This window comes from Vulpes vulpes, chromosome 15, assembly GCF_048418805.1.
Source record: "Vulpes vulpes isolate BD-2025 chromosome 15, VulVul3, whole genome shotgun sequence".
Classification (NCBI taxonomy): Eukaryota; Metazoa; Chordata; class Mammalia; order Carnivora; family Canidae; genus Vulpes; species Vulpes vulpes.
The window spans coordinates 60,560,032-60,583,989 of NC_132794.1; the positions used below are offsets into that span (position 1 = coordinate 60,560,032).

At 34.7% G+C, this 23,958-nt stretch overlaps 2 protein-coding genes across 2 annotated transcripts in view; both read right to left on the reverse strand.

Moving 5' to 3' along the window:
* CCPG1 (cell cycle progression 1) overlaps positions 1 to 23,958 on the reverse strand; it is a 38,987-nt gene that overhangs the window by 7,425 nt on the left and 7,604 nt on the right. The window contains exons 2-7 of the mRNA XM_025995584.2: positions 14,165 to 14,233; positions 11,710 to 11,830; positions 9,827 to 9,903; positions 8,757 to 8,958; positions 4,651 to 4,902; positions 13 to 134 (exon numbers count right to left, since the gene is read on the reverse strand). Coding sequence (XP_025851369.1) covers positions 13 to 134; positions 4,651 to 4,902; positions 8,757 to 8,958; positions 9,827 to 9,903; positions 11,710 to 11,830; positions 14,165 to 14,224 — 834 coding nt within the window. The 5' untranslated portion in view covers positions 14,225 to 14,233. The remainder of the gene's footprint in view (positions 1 to 12; positions 135 to 4,650; positions 4,903 to 8,756; positions 8,959 to 9,826; positions 9,904 to 11,709; positions 11,831 to 14,164; positions 14,234 to 23,958) is intronic.
* DNAAF4 (dynein axonemal assembly factor 4) overlaps positions 11,813 to 23,958 on the reverse strand; it is a 103,197-nt gene continuing 91,051 nt past the window's right edge. Inside the window, exons 10-11 of the transcript XR_011997390.1 lie at positions 14,165 to 14,233; positions 11,813 to 11,830 (exon numbers count right to left, since the gene is read on the reverse strand). The gene's annotated coding sequence lies outside the window, so the exon portion shown is untranslated. The remainder of the gene's footprint in view (positions 11,831 to 14,164; positions 14,234 to 23,958) is intronic.

A 23,958-nucleotide genomic window follows, 5' to 3' on the forward strand; every position in this document is an offset into this window, starting at 1 on the left:
AATAGTACATACCTTATAATCTATAAAAGATTCTTGTTCCTGTTGACATTGGGAAAGATAATCCTTCATATCATTCAATTCATCTTCATGTATCTTTCTGACTAACTGCTGACGCTTCTGAATCTGAATTGTGCCTGAAAAATGACATTTTTATTAGGGATACACACACACATACACATACCACAAACATTATGATGACCAATATTTTGAAACATAAAATAAAACATTTAATCTGTATATATTTACTAATTAATCTGGATAGGATTATTTTCTTCAAGGCCAGCATTTCACAGTTCTATAACTCTGGTTACATAAAGAATAAGTAAAATCTCATGATGGCCATCATCAAATGGTGGTGGATGAATGTTAATACAAATAAGTCCAAGCAGGTTAATATTTTTTTTAGCATACACCAAAGGACATTTAAGCAGTTCACTATTCCTTTTGACTAAAACAAGCCAGGCTACATTACCCTTAAAAAAAAAAAAAAAAGCTTATATAATGTTTTTAATCTTACTATATCAACGGCACTCAAGTTTGTTGTTTTTGAGAGTTTGCTGAGGTACATAAAGTGTTGCCTAAAACAGGGAAAGAAACAAACCATGGAATCTATTCACAGGATGAAGTCAGTAAGGAAAAATAAAAGTCTATTTTTTCTCACTATATTTTGCCTAATAAATGATGTAACAGCCCAAAAAGTACAACAAGGAAAATAACTGGCTGCGATTACCCAACCATTCTCACATCTAAATCATTTAAGAGTTCTGCATTAGTTAGGTCTATATTAGAGGACCACCATCCCCATACCTGCAGTGACCAGTCTTAAACCAACTAGGATTCTCTGTATTTTCACCCTAGAAACCAAATTGTTAATTTGCCAAGACATGCTGTTCACATGCTGTTGCATGCCTCATGCACGAGAGAGAAAAAAGAACACTGAATCAAAAATAAGGCAAAAGGCATTTGGCAACCTGGACCTTAACATCTATCAAGTGGCATACTATTATATAAAGATATCATAGGATTTGTAATGAAAATGATTTTGTAATGACATTTATTATTTCTTCCCCTACTGCTAAAACAAAACAAAACAAAACAAAAAAACCTTTTAATTTCTTCAATGATCCTGAAAAACACTAAGGGAGAAAACTTTTGCCAAATTACAAACAACTGTTACCAGCTATGATATTCCTCTGTTAAGGTTCACTTCCTCTCTTTCAATTTTCCAATTTATAAGCATGGCAAATTTGTCTCAATATTACTCAAAAAATTTTTGAATTTTTTAAATGTTGAAATTCATTTTTTAAATGTAACTATCAGAATAACAGAAATCGTTTTCTTTTCAAACTGCTGACAGGATGAATTCCTTTGCCCTCTGGAAAATAACCTATGTTGTTGAGATCTGAATTTGCAGTACTATTATATAGTTTATGTTGGACAATTATCTTAATGTGGCCTTTCCTAATCTAGTAACTACTGGGATTTTTTTTTTCCCCATCTTCAGCCACCTAACTATAAAGTGTTACCACCCAAAGTACAATCTTTGGTCTTCTTGTCATGTCTACAGATTTGCCTATTTTAATTATTAAAACACAGTTTTTGCTATGACGCAGTTTTGCTATGTAAGAGTTTTCTTCTGAATCCAATCTTATCAGAGCTTCCAGCCAATATACCTAGCTTCCTGTTGGGCACAAATTTGGGAGAGTTCTCACCAAAACAAAACAAAACAAAACAAAACAAAACAAAAAAAAACCCACCTTAACACCTGCCGAATAAAGCTGGATAAAAAGAAATCAAACTGCGTTATTTATCATCTAGAAAACCTTTCCTAGAAACACCCTCAATTCCAAAAATAAAGAACCTACCACACTTCTGAAACTACCAATATCACAAGTATCCTCAAAGTTTTGTTTTCCATTATTATTTTGGTGTCCCTTATTTCACTTATTTCATCCCCATTCACTATAATTTTCAAAGTCCTGATGACCAACTATCAGGATTACAAACCCTCTTACCTGACTGTCTTAATTTTTCCCATACCATATGCCTTCCTGCACTTTTTCTGAAAAATTACTGCGAGGCCACTCTATAACCTTGAGTTACAGACCTCTATAATTTACAACACTGACACCAGCCTACATGTTCCAACATTTTATTTCATTATTTCTAATTTATCTACTCTGCTGTAGTCCAGCTAGTCTTCTCACTGCTCCAAAAACCAGCAAAGTTTACTTTCAGGTTATCGGTTCTCCATTGCTGCAATGTTCCACTTTCCCTCTGCCTAGCATAAGCAAGCATAAGACCACACCCCACTCAAATCCTACCACCTCCAGCATAACTCAGTAAGTATAGCTCTTGACTATAATCCCTGTCTGTGCTACATAACTTAGCACCTAGTTATATTCTATCATAGTGTCTGAAGAGCTGGGTAGCCTATCAATACTTAAAGTAACTCCATGAGAAAATCAAATCAACTGAACTCTTCTGCTGATTAGAATACTGACAGCCTACAACGTAAAGAAAGAGTAAGGAAGACTGGTGCTTCATACATGAAGATTTTTTAAACTTTTATAAGCCCTTTCAGAATCTGAGGCAGTACCAAATACCTGTAGAACACTGTTTTACTATCCTTGATCCTGCTAGTTTTCCCTTCTTTCTAGGACAGACAGGATTCTCCAAATTTATAGAGCTAAGGCTGGTGAACATTCTGAGGGATTCACTTAAATAGTATACTGTGTTAAATAATTAGCAAGCAAAGAATGATTATGGAGTATGCACTGACTAACTTCATGGTGCATGAGAAATTCAAACTGGCTCCGAAATCAACTTCAAGGAGTTCTTGGTATGTTGAGATCAGTGCCAGAACTAAGAAAAAAATGTTGACCTTGAAAAACTAACAATCATTCAGGTAAGTTTTTATATGTTTACTGAGCTGATCTCATCACCATGAAAAACTATTTCATATTACCCAGTCTTTTCATATTCTGAAAAGATAATTTTAAAAAGTATGGGAAAATTTTTTATTAGAAATAATCATTTAAGTAAGTTTTACAAGTAACCAAAACCTTAAACAGAGCAGCAATCTCAATTTTGAAAGCACTCCTCTCTAAACTGTTCTTTCTATAAAGCACTGAAAGGTCATGCAATTGATGGGGTTTTAATGCAATCTACATGAACATTAAATCATTGCCCAACTATTTTAGTAAGAAAGAAAAGATTAAGATAAGACCTTCTCCTCTGTTACCTCCATGTTTACCTGTGGGGAAAAAAATCATGCTCAAAAATACATTCATACATTTGTTCCAGCTAGATAATAAACACAATTAAGCGTAGTACTTCAAGTCAAATCTCATTACAATAAGCTTCAAGGAAGGATACAAATTACAGTATTTCAGTATTAAATTCAAGCAGGCATCCACCAGGAGTCTAACCACTTATTTTTATCAATATAAAGTTAAACCAGAAGAAACACATTTTACGGAGTCTAACTTTAAACAAGTGTTGTCTCAAGTTTATTCTAATATTACACTATGTTGAATAATGTATCTTTTCCACAAATTAATATAAGGTACCTTTAACTATTCAATTTTTGCATAAGGAACACACTGTTGAAAGGAATTAGCAAAACAGGAATATTCCAAAAGTTAAATTGTAGATCACATCAGCAAAAAAATCTAGAAGTACTTCATTTCATGTAAGGCAAATTGAAATTTGTAAAGTTGACAAGATCTAAAACATTTGTTTAAAGTGTTTTTTTTTTCAAAATTCTGATATAGAGTATGTTAACGAGTGTGAACTGTTTGTTCAGTTCTCAAACAGTCTCATCTTTTTACAGACACATTAAATAAGAATGGGGGGCACTTGGATGGCTCAGTCAGTTAAGTGCTTTCAGCTCAGGTCATGATCCTGGGGTCCTGGGACTGAGCCCCCACATCAGGCTCCCTGCTCAATGGAGTATCTGCTTCTCCCTCTTCCTCTGCTCTTCTCTCCCTCTCCCAACTTGTTCTCTCTGCTCTGTCTTGTGTTCTTTCTCAAATAAATAAATAAAACATTAAAAAAAAAAAAAAGACTCAATGGTTAGTTAGGCTCCCAAATGAAAAATTACATGGAATTCCTTCCTCTTTTCATCCACTTTTAAAAGCTTTGCGTTAAAGATACTTAATATACATAAATACTAATAAGGATAATAAGCAAAGCTTAGGGGTGCCTGGGTGGCTCAGTTGGCTAGGTGTCTGCCTTCAGTTCAGGTCATGATCCTGGAGTCCTGGGATCAAGCCCCTTGGTGGGGAGCCTGCTTCTCCCTCTCCCTGTGCCCCTCCCTGCTGCTTGTGCTCTGTTGCTCTGTGCTCTCTCAAATAAATAAATAAAATATTAAAAAAAAAGACAAAAATTAAAATTAAACATGCGTGCTAAAAATTCCTACATTTTTAAAATAAATACCACCTAATGTAAGCAAAAATAGCTTTGTGAGCTAGGTAGCACTATTCCTGTTTTTTCAAATGAAAAACCTGAGGTTTAAATAGACTATAAGCCTTCCAAGATCATAAAATTAGTGGTGACACAGAAAACAGATCCCAGAATTCCTCACTCTTAGCAAATGCCCATACACTATACCATCAAATTACGTGTATCAAATCTTCAAATACTTACCATAGAAATGTCCAAATCCCATGCTGATTGCAATCACCAAAGCAAGTATAACACACTTATTGAGACCACTGCTGAACTGGCGTTTACACAACTCCTTAGAGGGTTCACTTTCTTGTTCGGGGAGTAGCCTTTCCTCAGATTCTGAACTAGAAACAGTCTTCTTCCTAGCACGGCGTCGTCTAAAAGCAGGACTAGGCTGATGACTGGTTTCATCACTACTTGATTCATCGTCACTAGGCTGGGATGAAAATACTATTTTAAAAAGAAAAATGTAAATATTAAAAATTTTAGAAAAGCTTTTCCAGTAAATATGATTTAGTATAATCAATGCCATCCCTACATGCCCTTTTACATAAGACAGCCAAAAACAAAAACAAAACAACACAAATGAAAACTCAAAGTTTTCAGGTTTATCCACATAAAGCCAAAACAAAAGATTTCAATTGTGATACATAAGAATCTATTAATCATATTCTGTGCCTTTGAGGATCTATCTGGTTTTATTTTTAAAACCTCTCTTATAGTTAACACTGTTAGAACATCATTCTCATAAACTAGTAAACTTCTTTGCTATTAGAACCATAAACAGATACAGTTTCTAGAAAGAAAAAAATTCTCTTCTTCAATTTCAAATAGAGGGAATTTAAGTTCAACTACTTAAGGAACACAGGGAAGTATATGCACAGTTCCTGTGACTTACAAAGTACAAGAACTACCAAAAGTTCTCTATTGGGTATATCTGGACCCTAGTTTCATTTCCATCCTTTGAGTCCACAATCAATGTTCAAAAACTATACAGTTTAACACAGGTTTCCAGAAGTCAGATGAGCCCTTCCCTTCGACTGCCACTCTTACTAGAAGGTTATTAATTTTACCCTCTAGTAAATATGTCAGCATGAGGAAGTGACACAACAGCTATTCCGATATTAAGGACTAGTCTGGTGCTGCTCCTTTATGAAAATAGTAAAAAAGAACAACAAAAAAATCCATAAGAAATCTAAAGTCGTGGTAATATATCCACTAAAAACAAAAAACAAAAAACAAAAAGAACAAAACACCTTCAGTTTTTTCAAATGTAGAGCTTATTAACAATGTTCCATCAATAAATAAACTACATATTGACACAGAAGGTTAGATGTAATTTCCAAAGGCCAGTTAAAAGAGGGGGAAAAAAAACCACCAAATGTAAGGAGATAAAATGTGACCCTCAATTTGATACAAACAGCTCCAAAACAACAAACATTCATGCTTCAAAAAAAGTAAAACAGTTCTTTAGAAGACAGGATATCCATGCCACAGGAAAGCTAGTGACTTGGGTTAGGCAGTAATTTTTAAAGATGGGTCACAAAGGATTCAGTTAACTTTCACACCGACAACAATGAACACAAAGACAAAAAGAACTACTGAATGAATGAATATTCCTAATACTCAGTGATACAGATGCCACTGAGAGATCTTTTGGTCATGACCCTTATGCCCATCATGTTTATCTGGTTATTCTTGATCACTAGTTTTTCCCAGATGCCGTCGCCTCAGCTGTGAGGTTACATTTCTTGGACAAAAAGAAAGAAAGGAAGACTTAAACAAAGCATTACATAATACAAAGGCATTCAAGATCATGGCTGGATATTTAAGTCAGACTTCAACAATATTAAAATGGGTAAATGTAAAAACAAATCATTTGTTGAAATTCCTTAAATAAATTTAATTCTACAATAGCATATTGCCTTCATATAGATTCTAAGTAAACAAGCCAGCCTCATCCATATTAATAAATTGATATCCTTATCCAATGCTTCCATCTTTTTTAACCCATACATGTCATAGCTGAAATATTTTGATTTTTAAATTTCTTTCAAAGCTTAACTTGGCCCAGAGTCCAAGATGCAGGCAATGCAAAGGCATGCAATAAGCTTAGCCAGCTTTATTACAAGATCAATTTGAACACCTGTTTAGAGTATCACAGATGACAACAGTTATCTTTAAAGCACTAAGTAAATAGTAAATGTGACTAGGCACACTCAGCTCTAGAAAAGCTGATCAGATTTAGTCACACCACCTTGGAAAGCGAGTTGGCTAGGAACATGGTGTTTCAGCTGATCATCCCATCCCCTTATGCATTCAGGAATCTTCCACAGCTTCTCCCACCACCTTTCTTTTGTGAATAAACAGGAAAAAAAGATGTATAAAGCTTTAATATAAAGACTAAAAAGGAAAGAGAGAATTGAAAATACTTATTTTAATTATCACTCAACATTGTTATTTGTGCTCCATCAAAATTGATCACGCCTTAAAAAAAAAAAAAAGTATGTGCAATATAAACTTTTCTAGAACTCCCAACTTTGCTTTCTTGGGGGGGGAAGACCTGTGGGGGCAGTGGATAGTATTCTTACATGAACAAAAAGTGTACTGCCATAAGAATCTAATTCAGAAGAAAAAACCTGAAGTTGAAATCCTACAGAAATGGAGAAGAAAGGAAAAATCAAAATAACCAGGCAACAGGTAGTAGGGATTAACAGACCAAGAAAAACAGGTGAAAGAACAAAGACCCCTGGCAACTGATTTATATATAATATTTTCAACATAATCCAAAATATAATTTTTTGAAACTTTATAGCACTTTGTTTATTGAAATAATTCATTCCTTCAGGAGAGATAGCAATGGATAAAAATATTCCTAATAAAATATGCCTTTTAACTGAAACTGTAAAATTCCCAAGAGCTGCAAGGAGATAAAAATCAGAGTAATGAGCTTTGAAGTATCCAAGTTCCTGAAAACACTGTAAGATCGATTTCTTAAATGTCTGCCTAGACCCTTCTGCAATCCTCCTGCTTCAATGTGACTTTTTCCGGCCCATGAATATTCTCATATTCAACCACCATCTATAGTCTTCCCAAAAAAGAAAGGAAAGAGGGAAAGAAGACTACTTGAGTACAGCACAGACCCTGGAACTAAACGAATAAAATAAAATTTGAACAAAAAAGATTCTGAAGTCAATTCATTAGTCTTCGTAATACGTACACTATGTACACCATTTTGGCGAAGGCTGGCCGCTAAGAAAGCCAGAGGAGTATTTAAATATTTGAAAAAAGTGTTTTCAAACTCTTGCTTATAAGCAAACTGTCATTAAATGGGATAGCTAAAAATCTCTGTTTGACATTTTATTAGCTTGAAATGGCATAACAGCAATTCCACTGCCTAGTTCTGGCAAATATAAATATTAAAGAATGGTAAACTCTAAGAAAATGACCTGAAATAAACACGTCCTTATTTCTGCATCAAATTAGGAAATTTTAGGAGTCACTGACAGTGTTCCAACTTGTCTTTCTCCCAATTCATCCTTGAGTTACAAATGTTGGTTAGTAACTGTGAGTTCATCATAATAGGTCTGCTTCTATTTCCCAGTAACTTTGTGTCTAAATATTTATGTCCACCTTGAAAGATGTAATATATATCCCTCAAGCTAAGCCAAAGAAACACAGAAAGGAATAAGCTAAGTAACTCACATTTTAACCTCTACATCACTGTCTGAATAGTAGGCATTAAATGCATTAATAACGTGACTTAAAATAGGCACCCTTTCATGACTCAATCTAAAATGAAAGATACAAAGGTCAGGGGTTTTGGGATGATGTTGTTCTGCTAGCTCTTTGAACACTGTTTAGCACATAAGTAGCATTCAATAAATGTTTGCTAAATGATTAATAACTGAAAGGATCTAACAGACTTCGATAAGAAGCTTTTTCACAATTTCTAAAATACAAAATTTATATCATTCTAAGTAGAAATCGACTTTCTTCTGCTTTTTGTTATAATGGCTCAATCTTCCATCCTTAAATATCTAAAATATGTCAAATTCATTTTGGAGTGTTTAAGACAATAACAAATCTCCTTGAAGATATTATTTTTCATCTTTTACTTAATAAAAGATGGCATTTATTGTTATAACAATTCTGCTGTAGGCCCTGTGACCTAAGAAAACACTAAACATAACAGTAGATTTTACCAAAAAAATTTCAACTGTAATAAAAACTTGTCCATTATGAAAAATGTGGTCCCAGGAGACCTTACATCTCTAGCAGTGTATTCTTTACGCAGCTCTTACCAGTTTCTGGCTGACAGAATGTGTACTGGCTGCTGGAAGAAGAGCCCATGTTTAAGTCTTCTGGACTCTGTGCTTCTTCAACAATTAGAGTTTCTGGATTTCCAATTTCTTCTAACTTAGGTGGCTCAAGGGTAACAATATCAGAATCATCACTGACAGTTCCAAAATAGACATTGTCTTCAGATGACTTTTCTTCTTCTCTCTAAGGAATAATTTTAGACAGTAAATTTACTGTCAGTGTCTAATAAATTTAGAAAGTAAGTTATTTAACAGCCTTATATTTTCTATGTAGTTCAAAGTGTATACCAGGATTTAAGTAGTATGGTAATTTGGGCTTAAAATAAAAGATAGGAGTCCTGCCCAAAAGACAAAGATTACTCAATACCAAGTTCATCTTTTAGTTTGAAAACACCATCAAACCCCTTAGCAATTCTCTCAGAATTAGATCAAACTGTTGCTAATCATCATAGGCTGCAGAAGCTGATAGGCCCACCTTTAAAGCCAAGGACCACAGAAGGGAGAGGATTCATTTCTCACTAATTCCATGGGTTTATCTGAGCATAACTCTGTAGTCAGAAAGCCCAGAAAAGAGTGATTACAAATTTCTCTGGTTACACATATCACAAACTTCAATAGCTATGTCATATACAAATCATCCAGTTTTATCCAGAAGTCAAGTAAAACATCAAAAAACAAGATTTAGTTTGTTCTCAAATTTAAAAGCGAACCTTCATTTTTAGGTAAATCCTAATAACTTAATCTCTCAATATAATTCAAGAATGCAATCTATTTCCAAAGAAAAGCATATTAGAGGGGAAATGAACAGAAATTACTTTTGCAATTACTTTGGTAAGTTAAAAGACATCTCACCTAAGAGTTTAAGACAGAAGCTAACTCTAATCATAAAGGTGACTGATCTAAGGTGACTGATCTCAAAATTTTTAATAGAAGTTGTTTATAATTCATAAAGCAATAGAATGCACAACCTGAAATGGAAGCTTTAATTATTCCTTAGTATTAATTAACAAACATTGTATGTCATATATCCATAGAGTACAACACAAGTTTACCTCAAGTGCTGACTTCGTTTCCTCCAAAGCTGGATAAGCAGCTTCTCCCATTAATGGTGTGCCATTTTGGCTACTCTCTGATAAAAAGCAAAGATCAATTCAATCAATTACACTTAACTGAGTTTTTGTAGTTCACAAAGATTATAATTTGAGTACATAAAATCTATTCCTAATTTTTAAAAGTGGATTTAATTAAATATCACATACAATGATAAAAGTCACTCTACCTTTGCGTTTAAAAAGATTTCTCTATTCAAATTATTTGAAACTGTCAGAATTATTTCAGATACTGAATTCACTTAAGATCTACTAAAAAAAACAATATAAATCTCTAAGTAAACATAATCTCTACTTTACAATACCAAAGTAATGAATCCAAGGTATCTGTAAAAACCTGTTAATTTGGAGGGATGCCTAGGTGGCTCAGCAGTTGAGCATCTGCCTTTAGCTCAGGGCCTGATCCCAGATTCCCAGGATTGAGTCCCACACATCAGGCTCCTTGCAATGGAGCCTGCTTCTCCTCCCTCTGCCTGTGTCTCTGCCTCTCTTTCTGTGTCTCTCATGAATAAATAAATAAAATCTTAAAAAAAAAAATCTGTTAATTTGGAAAACCAATGTTTAGACATCTGATGGTACATTTTCTGAGTTCATGAGGTTTATTCATGAATTCATTCAAATTCCTAAAAGTATTACTATTCTAATGATTGTCAATGCCTGGTAACACAAGAATCAAAACTATAGCTTCAAATTATGAATTCTTTGCAATAAAAAAGATTCAAAAGAACACAAAAAAATAAGATAATGTCACTATAACAGATATATTTTATAAGAAACTCCTCAAAAAAAAAGGTGTACAAAAAAGCTGGAGTTCATAAAATTATATTTTTAATGAAAAAAGCTATAAAAGTTTAATACAAGTTAAAAATATTACAAAATGATAAACATATACATTTTATGCATAGCAAAGAACATAACCAAATGTTAACAGTACTTACAACCAGATAAAAAGAATTAAAGGTGACCTAAAATTTTTTTTGCTCATCATTTTTTTCTGTCATGAACATGTATTTCTCATATAAATTAGCCCTTTCAAAAATTAAAAAACAGGAGAAAAAAAGAAAAACTATCCCATTTGTATGTGTTCCATAGCCCCTAACAAAATATTAATCTGAAATTAAGACTCTTCAACAAAGATGGACTTGGATCCAAAGACTCTCAAGGAAGTTTCGAAGTACTTTTACATATGTGAGTATATGCATTACTTGGGAGTAGTAATCCACAGCTTTCAGATTCTCAAAGAGCTCTCTGACCTATCAATGATGAGAATCAGTGTTCCAACATGAATAATCAATATAGGCTGAAGACAAGATTAAGAAGTATAATCTATCATACTTCTGGCATGACATACTCACTTTAATCTCCTGAGTAAATGTTCTGTTTACATTTTAATGCAGTTTTTAAAAAAGTTTAAGAAGTAATTTAAAAATAAAGAGTACAGCATTTAAATACCTTTTACCACCTCTAACCAACAGTAATTTGAAGCATGATGATAACTAGAGAATCCGAGTTTAGTAAATCCCTTATGATTAATTATTTTGTACATCACTAGCCTTAATCAACGATTAGTAGTATTTAGCTACTGGTTACACTTGTAGTATCAGAGAGTTATACAGAGGCCCAAATATATACTACAGCTGCAAATAAACAAACCTCTGGGCATTAGGTACCACTACCTACCTAATCCACACTAACATTCTAGTCATTCAGTGACCTGATCACTTAAGTTAGCTAGAAATGCTGCCCACCTAGAAAAAAGGTTAAAGATTCATCCTGTTGTTTACACGTCATATTTAAGAAAAAAAATACCTTTTTTAATATCTTACCTCCCGGCTCTGACTGCAATACTTGTAGTTCCTCTTGCTCTAAAGATGTACATTCTGGAGCGAGCTCACAGCTGTCACTGGCTGTACCATGTTCAGAATTCACCATCTCTATATCAGACCCCTATGGAAAAAGTTATAATCAGTTATATGTCTATCAGCTGCTCAAAGTTGGACACGACTACAGGTAGATATTTCCAGTGTTAAAAGTCCTAGATGCCATACTCCAAAGGGAGTGGTATCTAATCTAACTACCTTTTATTCAATTTAGTCCATAAAGACCTATGGCAGGAAAATGGCAGGATGGAATCACAGGCTAAGATTCTTTTTATATATATATATAAATTTAAATTCTAACAGAAGTCAACCAAAGGTCAAATGCTCTGCTCGATAATAAGCCCAAGCAATAAATTTGATCCCAGAGGATGTTTTTAAACTAAACTTAAGCTATTTCTATTAATTTACTTCTACTCAACATTTATGAAAGTACTATGCAAGGCACTTCACTATGTGTTATGAGGTATAAAAAATATAAATCCAAAATACAAATTTATAGCCTATTCAGAGAAATTTCCATATGCAAATAACTATTTACTGTGACAATGTAGAAAACTAAAAAGCCTAAGGGCAAGGATTAAAATGAATCTATAGAATGAATGGAGTAAACTTTCCCTATAAAACTTTAGAGTATTATTTATTTTTCCAAAGTTGTCCTCCCTACTGTGATGTTAGACTGTCTTCTCTATAATAAAACAGTGGATCTTAGTATTTTTTTATCCTTTATTAATTAGCAAAATAAAATTAGCCACTAAGCTCCTTCTGCCTATCCCCAATGCCTCTCTCCCAATTTTTCCTGTAGTTTACTGATCCATGAAATCGAAAGGTCTAAGTTCTCCTGACATATGTAACTCAAAACAGTAAAAAGAATTCATGAATGGGAACTCTGAGTGTTAAGACACTTGCTTAAGGTGGCAGGAAAATGATAGAAACAGGCAAGGTTAGGGCTGAATTGGGGATTGCAGGGGAGACCAGTTCTGGCCTAGGAATGGTGGCAAAGGGAATGATGGCAAAGGGAAAGGAAAAGGAAACCTGCATAAGAGACATTAGCAGCAGAACCTGAAAACTAGATACAAAGGGAAGAAGGATAAAAATACAAATATGATCTACTGTAAGACAGGATGTCTCTAATACAGAATACTCCAATGACACACTTGGCTGAGTGCCAGAGGTTTACTATCTTGCTTCATACTACAGACTCACAAATAAGACTCTCACAGCTTCCTTGCTCCTATACTATTAATTATCCTGAAGGAGAAGTTATTCCTATGGGAGATGATCTATGCTTTGTAGAAAACAGATTAAAAATAGAAAAGTCACTTATTAAAAAAAGAAAACAAATCTCAATTGACACAGCTACTATCAAATTTTCAAACTTTACTGCAGAATAAAACATCTCTTTTGGTTAATGTTGATTTTAAGAAGATATGAGTAACCAACTGTCTAAACCTTAAATTATCAAAGTAATTATAAAAATACCATTTAAATGTTTATTAATCAAAGAAAACAAGTCAAGGCTTAAGAGATCCAAAAAACAAATAGAAAATCTATAGATAAATCCATTAAAACTTTAGATATAGATGATTTTTAACTTAGTGCTTCTACTCATTAGAATTTTTTAAAAGACTTTATATTTATTTGACAGAGAGAGAGCACAAGCAGGGGGAGCAGTAGGCAAGCAGGCTCCCCAATGAGCAGGGAGTCAGACATGGGGTTCGATCTCAGGACCCTGAGATCATGACCTGAGCTGAAGGCAAACACTTAACCAATTGAGCCATCCAGGTGCCACTACTCATCAGAATTTTTATGACTTTTCTACAATAAACACATATGTTTCCAGTGTGGAAAATAAATTAATGCTTATCATATGCCAGCTATGTAATATTATACTTCTATAATAAAACTTTTTTTTTTTTTAAAGTGTTCTAACCGTAGTCCTTTTTCTATCAAGTTCTGTTAGTAACATAATCCCCATGCTCCTTTCTGATCTGTTTAAATGCAGGCTCTGACATTTTCTAGTTACATAACCTTCGCCAAATTACTTAACCTCTCTAAGCTCTAGTTTTCTCATCTAAGAAATGAGAATGAAAACACTATACCACAGAAGTTGTTCAAAATTCTATGAGAATGTAGGTAAAGTACAGGGCCTAAATAATAATAAACCCTCAATTAATATTTGCCTAATGTCTCAAAGCCAAGGAAAGCAATGTACAATAATGCAGAAGACATTAGCTCATGAAGAGTTTTCAGAAGTGAAGATTAATGTGGGTGGGAATATGTCCAAACTATAGACAATGGAACCTCAGGTTTCAATGTAGAAAAATACTGGCCTTCAAAAAAAGAAAACAGCTGATACACTATAATATTACAAATGGCCTTATAAAAATGTTAAATAGCATACCTCATGATTGATGACAGTCCAGCCACAAGATGAATCACTGTCACTGGAATTTTCAGACATTTTTCAGGTCTACAAATAAAAAACATATTGTCACGTGGGATACATTTTAAAAAATTCTATAGGAAGCACTATATGTGCCCAAATGCGAAAAGTGGCTTAGTGCCTGCCTTCTAGGTGAAACTGAGACAACCCACCCACAGATTTATCACACAGGACATATAACTGCATACTTGCATGAAATACAACCAAACTTTTAAGACAAAGAGATCCTCCTGAACTAGAATAGTAGACAGTCATACTGTAGGAATAAAAAAGCTGTGGTCTGAAAGAAAATGTAAGATTTGGCCAAGCAGAACTGAAGGGAAAGAAGCCACTTTGACTGTGTGGGTAAATCAAGGTTTCGTTAAAAGATCAAACAGGGGAAGAGCTCCCAGGCCAAGCAAAATGAAGTCTAAAGTGTTGGCTACATGAAGCAATGGAGATTTTTCAAGCAGGGACGACACGATCAAACAGTTTTTATGAAAATAATGGTGTCAGCAATACTTCACCTAAATTAAAATGGTAGGAAAAAGACCAGAGATTGGTTAGAAACTTGTGGTCACTGACAATAACGTAAACTTAAGTCCTAAACCAGCATATATATATATATATATATATATATATATATATATATATATATATATACTGGTCACTCTAACTGGTTTATTCTCCCCTTTCTATCTGAAACTCCTATTTAAACTTCAAAACCAAGCTAACTAAATGGTACTCTTACTGGCTTTGCTGTATATATTCAAGTCCTATAAATGCTTTTATTATTGTATATACACGGAAAACACACAAAATCCATCTTGATGGTTGGTGTTCTAACAGAATTCTATTTCAGACAATTTAATATGGAACCAGTGTTCAAGTAAGAACAAGGCAAAAAAGAGTGGTCTAAAAATTTTATTATTTTAAAAGGAGAAGGTGTCGGGATGCCTGGGTGGCTCAATCTGTTAAACATCAGACTCTTGGATTTCAGCGTAGATCATCTCTGCACTGAGCATGGAGCCTGCTTAAGATTCTCTCTCTCCCTCCCACCCTCCCTCTCTCTCTCCTTCTGTCCCTACCCTTACCTCCAAAAAATAGTAACAAAATGAGAAGGCGCTGTCACTAATGATATAAAAATTAGCATGTTTTCAGAAAAATTATTCAAAATCTAAAATAAGATATAAAGATGACTGTATCACTTTTACAGTCATGTTAGAGCATTTTCTAGTAAGTTACCTGAGATCACCAAATTACCTGATTTCCTACTTACAACTGATAAGGGCCCAGGCAGTTTATGACTATAAATCTAAATGTAAACTACTACAGTGCAATAAATGTTTTCTTTCCAGTAGAGAAGATTACCCCAAAGGTTATAGTCATGTACCCTACAGAGTATTAACCAATTGTATATCTTAGCAATTTTATTTCAGTATTCCTTATTAAACTGAATATATAACTCCCAATGCCTCATGAACCAGTTTTCATGAGTTTAAAAAAACTTTTGATATGTTACGATTTGTATTTTTTTTTTAATAATAATCTGAAAATTATTGGTTGACGTATGAGACTACACAAAGACAGTAATTAACTTAGCAAGAGGAAAGGAGAATGGTCAAAGAAGGCTTTATAAATAAGGTTGCAATGTTTTTTAGACATGCTCTCTCGCATTAAGAGTTATTACAAAAAAATAAAGTTCTGTTTCCTCGTTAAAAAAAAAAAAGAAACCACGAAGGGTTTCCCAAAAGAACAGAAAAAGCATCACAGAGCAAAAACAAAGGCAGAAAAAAATCAAGTATGAACATTCTAAGGAAGGCATTAATCCAGCATGAGTGGAATATTAAAAGAGTATCAGATATGAATCTTTAAAAGTGCATATATTAAAATGAGGAAGCAATTCAAGAGCCCTCAACCTGCAGGATACAAGCCATCAGTGCAATAATCCCTGGAGAAGATGAGCGCCTACATTTAACCAAGACTGACGAGGGGGAGAAAACAAAGAAGGGAAGAGGTTGGGAATGATTTTAGAAAACATGAAAGTTTTTTTTTTTTTTTTTTAAAGGACTGAATCACTAAATATAGAAGAGGAAAAGAGTATTGGTAGGAGAACTCCCAGGTTTCTGGTTTAACCAGAAAAACCATTCTATATGGAACAAGAAGGAAAGCTGGCTGAAGCCTAAAAAGCATTCTTCACCATGTGGAAGATGGTAATTAACTTCCTCTAAAGCCCACATTCTCATGCTCCATCTCATCCCTGAGATTTACCAGCTTTATTTTGTTAATAATCTTCCAAAATTTGTGGGTTACCAAACCCAATCAGAGATATTTAATGTGTTTATCTCCTACCCTTCTCTAAATAATTTCCATTAAACAGTTCTTTTAAACAGATAAGTTCCTAGCTTTTGTTTTCCAACAAAGTAATCTAACAGCTCAGTTGATGAAATTAACAATGCCAACAATTCAAAATAAAGTTATATACACTGCTGAATTGGGATGACTTTTGCATAACTGAGTTTTTCAAATCAAAGAGCTCACTTAAATCAGGGCCCAGTTTAATTCTTTGTTTATTCATCTTGAAGAACAAGTTTGACATCTAGGCCAAAGGAGAAAAAGAATCCCTATTGGCCACAACACCAGAAACAGTTTGGATAAGTAAAATTCACAACCCTACTAAAGAATCCTTTTAAGTCAGCAGTTCTCAAAAAGTTGGGTGCACTGCAATTAAAACTTTAAAAAGGTAAATTTCTGAGCCCCACCCTAGACACACTGACTCTAAAAGCTGCCATTGTATCTGAACTTCCCCACTTGACAGTGATCTTCCTAAAATGATAATTTTATTATATTACCTCTTTAAAATGTTAAAATTTTCTTTCTTTCTTTTTTTTTTTTTTAATGTTAAGATTTTCACATGGTCTTTAGGATAATGCCTAAAGGCATTGTATAGCTAATGCTTTATCTCTAGTACCTCATCCTCTCTCCATCCACTCCCTTTCCCCTCCTGATTTTGATTTCCTTAAAAGGTTTGGCTTTCCCTTAACTCCAGGGCTTTGCAAATATTCTAATCAGTTCCCTATCCCATTACCTCAACCCAAACTCCTGTACCCACCTTTGGTATCTCAGCTAATGCATTACTTCCTTTGTGAACAATTCCCTGACACCATCCCCAAAGACTAGTATTTTCCCTAATCTACTACCTGAAAGAGAACGCTGTGCTGTAATTGCTTGTTTACCTGCCTATTATATATTCCCAACACACAGCACATTGCTTGACACATATTAGGCACTCAAAAAGAAGAAAGGTAAAGACTTCTGGATGATGATGCAGTAAGTAACACAAGTCTAAGTGTTCCTCAAGGAACTCAAGATTCTAGAGGAACCTATAAGGTTCCTCTCCCATTATTTTGACCAAATGTAAATGCACAAACCCTTAATTATTAGCTTTACTAATAGTTCAGAAATATGCAGAGTTTATGGAAAGTTACAAGGCATAAAAAAATACAAAGTTATAAAGCTAGGGGTGCCTTATGAAGATAATTAAGCTTGAAGCACTTTTCTACACTCAGGCTTCCTTTCATTCCTGAGTAGTTTCTTTAATCAGTCATACATATCCATAATTGCTTAGGATTCTTGGGTATTCAAATATAATCTCTACAAAACTAAAATCACTTCCTGCTGTTCTTCCTGTCTTTGGTATCTGAGAAAAGCATCAGCCAAAAACAATCTGGCTATAAGGAAAAGCCACAAAATATCAGATCAAAAATCCTAGATTTAGGATAATTCAAACCCCACCTTGACCCAAAATTCCAAGCAAGTCTAACTCCTTCCTTATCTGTTCCCCACTACCACTGCATAACCCAACATCATCATTTCCCACTTCAATTACAGTAACAGTTCCCTAATGGATCTCTACCTGCAATCAATTTCCTTCAAGTCACTCCTACACAAGGCTGACTACACTAAGTTTATTCTAAAACTTAAATCTGCTCATTTAAACTTCTGAATCACATTGCCTTCAAGACAAAACCCGAAGTCCCAGAATAAGAGATTCCAGAACAGGAGACATTATTTATATTGACTCTCACTTCTTAAGAAATCCTAAAGACTATTTCTTCACAACACATAAGATTTTATATGTAGAACCCTATGGAAGAGAATGACAATAATCATTACAAACATGATTTCAACACAGAATATAACACATATTGGTGATAACAGGATTCCATGGAGTCTCATCTCATTTATGAAGCTACTTACAGCAGAAAAGTCCAATTCTACACTGGTATAATCAAATTCTTCAGCAACCAGGAGGCCTAAGGTGAATAACATTTTAAATTCATTCCTTTATCCATCTGTTGAACATTTACTGAGCTCTTAGCACTTGCTAGGTATTGAAAATGCTATATACCAAGATTCAAAACAAATAGGAGTCTTACCTCCTGAGGCTTAAATTCTATTCGTAGTAGAACTATGTTGAACTTTATCTGGGCCCTGTGCTAGACAAAAGCAAGAAACACTGAAAAAATCTTCCAGTCCTGCTTTGTCTTCTGACAAATGACTAACTGCAAAGGACCAACTTGCCCTCACAAAACACAGTTAAGAGTCATTTCCATCCCTCCTCATGATTCCCTTGTTTTACTTGTCCCTATAAAACCCCTTGGTTTTCTCCCTGAGATGTTTCTCATTAATGAACTTTCTCCATATTGTAATAACCTGAATTAAAATCATCTCAGTTGTCCTGTGCATTTCATTTTCCACACTGGAGACATTCAATCAACAATATAAACAACTAGGTGTATTTGATGGTTTATTTCCTAGTATGGACAAAACAAAGGAGAGTAGCACAGAAAATGCTGGGTTGGAGAGGATTCATTTTTATTTTTTATTTTTTTCATTTTTAAAAACATAGGAAAAGCTTCATTAAAAAAATATATCTTACCATCTATTTTGAATAGGTGAGGAAATCATTATGCAGTTAACTGGGGGAAGAGCGTTTCTGACCAAACAGCAGGTACAAAGTTGGAATGAAGCCTGCCTGCATCTCTGAGTAACAGCAAGGAAGCCTGTGTGGTAGAGAAGAGTGGCCTAGCAAGAAAGCAGGAAGAGACAAGAACCGAGCACTAACAGGCAGGGATGGACCATGTAGGGCCTTACAGATCCTAAGCCTTTTTTAAGCTTTTTATTCTGAGATAAACTAAAAGTCACAAGAATTATGAGGAAAGAAACAGCACTCTGGTAGCCTTACTGAGACAGCATTGTGAAGGTAGAGCAAAGGCAGAAGCAGGTATGTCACTTGCAAAGCTACAATAATCTAGCTGAGAGATGATGGGGGTTTGGACCAGTCAGAAGTGGACAGGTAACACATGTATTCTGAAGGTACAGCTAACTAATAGCACTTTCCGAAATACTGAATGTAAGGTGTGAGAGAGGACTCCTGGGCTACACAAATACAGAAATGAAATTGCCACTGAGACAGGAAGGCTTCAAAAGCAGTAGGTTATGAAAAGAAAACTAGTGAACTGTCTGGGGGCATGTTAAATCTGAGACAGTGATGATCACATCCAAGTAAAAACATCAAGCAAGATGCTGGAGCCTGAATTTAGGGGAGTTATAGTCTAAAGATGTAACTGTAAAATAATTTAGGTGGCAGCTATCAAAAGAAATAACACAGCAGCAATTTTATCTCATAATGTACAACTAGAGTGAGTATTACCTGATATAATGGTGTCCCTCATCCTTCCTGAGTAGCTACATTTTACTATGGAAAAGTGTACGGTTTCCTGCCACCATATCTTCTAGAATTACACAGGATGGAGAATGGAGGCATTATTCTTCCACACATCCAAAATTCCAAAGTAAGCCAACCAATGGGCTGTTAGCAAAGGTCCCAAGAAATGCTGCTGTACTTCAAAGATGAGTCAGTCCAGCTAGCTTTCAAGAACCTATTTCTAAATGCTTTTCAAAGACTCTGGAACTTTCACCTCCCCAAAAGAATATCATGGTTTAAACCAGATCATCTTAAGAAAGGGAAGAGAATCCAAGATCTCAACTAATAAAAACTTTTAAGATGTCTTTTATACTCTAGTTTTTGTCCAGTAACAACCCCACAGAAATGTTTTAAATGAGCCTACCTTGATCTGGAACATAAATATCACATTCACTCAGTCAGTCAGCATATACTTATTGAGCCAGTGCTGTGTCGTGCATGAATTACTCCAAGTGCTGAGGATACAGCACAGTGAGGTACTGAATCACCAACACTTTCCCTGAAGAGAGCTCATATTCTAGTACCACAAATAAGCAGAATATATAGTAAACCAGTTGACAGCAAGTACCGGGGAAAAAAACAAAGTATGAAAGAGGAAAACTGAATGCAAGGAATGGAGGGTGGGTAGGGATTCAAATTTTAAACAAGGTTAGGGAAGGTCTCCTACAAAACAGGAGGATACCTTTTTCTCCATAACCTTAACAGAGTAACAACCCTCTTTAATTTCTAATCATCTCATGAGCAAGAACAATCTCCTCATTTTATTTATTTTTTTTTCCTTTTTAAATGTTTTTTTTTTTTATTTATTTATGATAGTCACACACACACACAGAGAGAGAGAGAGAGGCAGAGACACAGGCAGAGGGAGAAGCAGGCTCCATGCACCGGGAGCCCGATGTGGGATTCGATCCCGGGTCTCCAGGATCGCGCCCTGGGCCAAAGGCAGGCGCCAAACCGCTGCGCCACCCAGGGATCCCCAATCTCCTCATTTTAATCTGCATGTCCCAGATAACTTAGTGGGATTGTACATCTTCTCCAATGTTTATTGGCAATCCTTATTTCCTTTTCTGTAAATTATCTAATGTTCCTATGTTACACTCTCTTATTGGGTTATCTTTATTGATGTGTAGTTCTTTATAAAATGGGTCATGAAATAATTCACTGTTAACATAACAAATATTTTCTTCTAAAATGCTTCAATTTTTAAAAAATTTCTTCTATCATAGATATATTTTTAAATTTTATGTTGTCAAAGATAGAAGATGGAGAACAAAGTGTTCTTTAGAACATCTGTATTTTAGGGACACCTGGGTGGCTCATTCAGCTCAGGGCATGATCCCAGAGTCCCGGAATTGAGTCCCATATCGGGCTCCCTGTAGGGAGCCTCCTTCTCCCTCTGCCTATGTTTCTGCCCCTCTCTGTCTCTCATGAAAAAAAATAAATAAAATCTTAAAAAAAAAAGAACATTTGTATTTTATATCTTGCTTTAGAAAGTCTTTCCTAAGATTACAACATTATTCTCCTATATTGTCTACTAACACTTTTTCAATTTTGGCTTTTACATTTAGCTATTTAAATCTATGTATCCAGATTTTTTCCCTTTAGTATTAGAAATTGTCCTGATTATTGAAATTGCATACTTTCTATGATTTGAAATGCCACTTTTTATTATATAAAGTTCTACAGATTTATGAATCAGTTTCTGTAGTCTCCATTCTATTCCACTGATCTATATTCCTTGTGCCAATACAATGCTATTTTATATATTATGGTACTTATCACTAGTACCATATTTCAACTCTTTCCTAAACATATACAACCACTCTAAACACTTACATACAAAGATGAACTGATTGCAGGTTACAAACAATACTTACTCCAAGTACATTTTTTTTCTTCCCATTCAAAAGTCTCCCCCTGACCTTGAGAATAAGTATTCTCTATAAAAAGTCAAACTCTGTGGAGATATTCAGAAGCTTTCATTACCGGCTCTAACCTACCAATCACTTAGGTCTCCCTCTTGAACTCTCACCTGGACAAACTTGCTGTTTGCCTCCAGGACACAGAATGGACAGTCCTCCCTCCACATCTTCACTTACTCAAGTTCTATTTCCTGGAATGGTTTCCTCCCTCCTTTCTGATTTTTATATTTAAGGCTCAGCCCTCCAAAAAGTTTTCCTAGACCACAGTATCTGACACAATTATCTCTCCTTCCCTTGAATCTACAGTATTTACTTCTTACTTCTTAGCATAACGTACCTAATGGTAGTTTATATTACTTTTTTCCTTGAATAACTTTGCTTATTAGTACTACATTCAAGGCTTTGATAAAAAACCTCCAATTTTAACCCCACCCCTAATTTGCCTGTTAAACTTAGCACAATTATGAATATTTTTTAATGTTGCCTATTCTCAAAAGGGATTGAGAGCCACTAAAATCACTAACCACAATGAAGACGTCGAAATAGAAAAGCTTAAGAAATCCACTATTATCTTAACAATTTCACCCACTCTTCAGCGCTTCCCAGCAAAGTCTCCAGCAGCAAGGAAAGAAAATTTGATGATGTCTAATACAACATCACCCAGCGGTCTTACAAGGTTACTGTGTTCCTCAGCTCTAAAAAGACCTCTTACAAAAGCCTAGCAGAATCTATTTTTTAAAAAAGATGGAAGTCTCCAGCTGGAGCTGGCTTCTGTATCATTCATCTTACTTTCAGCAATCAGAGATGATGATACTCTTGATCTATCAGACCAGCCTTTCTGATGTAATACCGAAGATGCTCTCAGTTTGGTATTAAAGACAGTGAAGTCTAGTCTAGATCTATGCCAAGGCATTTTACTCTCTGTTGTAGCACAGACAGCCCTCCTTAAAGTGCTACACTTTAACCTCACCCCAACATAAACTGTTGTGATGCCATTGATCTACATTAACAAGTCACTTTAAAAAAGAGCCCTACCGAACTCATTATCTTGTTCCTTGAAACTGTTAGTAAGCACATACTTCACTACATTTTCAAGCATCTTTAGAAAAATAATCAGTAGAAATTTCTTTCTGATTGTAATGTTAGACTAAATGGCTGATCTTGAACAGCTGGCTTCAGTAATAGAGTTTTCCCTCATGATACCTAGCCTTGGTAACAATATAGACATCGTAATGTATATTGTGGGTAGAAGAGTATCTTTATCCTTGGTTCCATTTTATAATTCCTATCACTATGTTCCCTCTGTCTCACTCTTCTTTTGTTACCTTCCTGCATTTTATCTACCTCTTTAAGTTGCTTCAACCTTCTGGCAACAAGATAAATTCATTCATTCACATTCATTCTGCAAATATGTATTAAACACCAGTTATATAAAACTATCCTAAATCCTTTTATTACAGTTACTATCCTTCAGGGCATAAAACAGACTTTGATTAGGCAAAATGCAAAGTCAAGCAAAATGTGCAGATAAGAGTGTGGAGGGTATTTCAGGTAAAATTGAGACCATAAATAATGGCAACAAAAAGCATGGGCAAGAATGTCTTCCTCAACAGTGGGAGTACATACAGTTTATTTTTGCTGTAAATTTAATTTAAATGCACCTGGGATATATCCTTCCAAACATTTTATATAAGCATTGGGGTCAACAAGTTCCCTACCTTACTTTTTCCAATTAGCCATATAATAAATAATTTAATGTTTTAAAAATTAAAAATGACCTTTTTATATATGATTTTATTTATTCATGAGAGACACAGAGAGAGAGGAAGAGGCATAGGCAGAGGGAAAAGCAGGCTCCCCATGGAGAGCCCAATGCAGGACTTGATCCCAGGACTCCAGGATCATGACCTAAGCCAAAGGCAGACACTCTCAACTACTGAACCACCCAGGTGTCCCCTAAAATGACTTTAATGACTACATAATATATTATGTATCTATCATAACTTATTATCCTATTAATGGATGTTTAAGTTGCTAATGGGTTTTTATCATCAATGAAAAACTGATACAGGACATCTGAG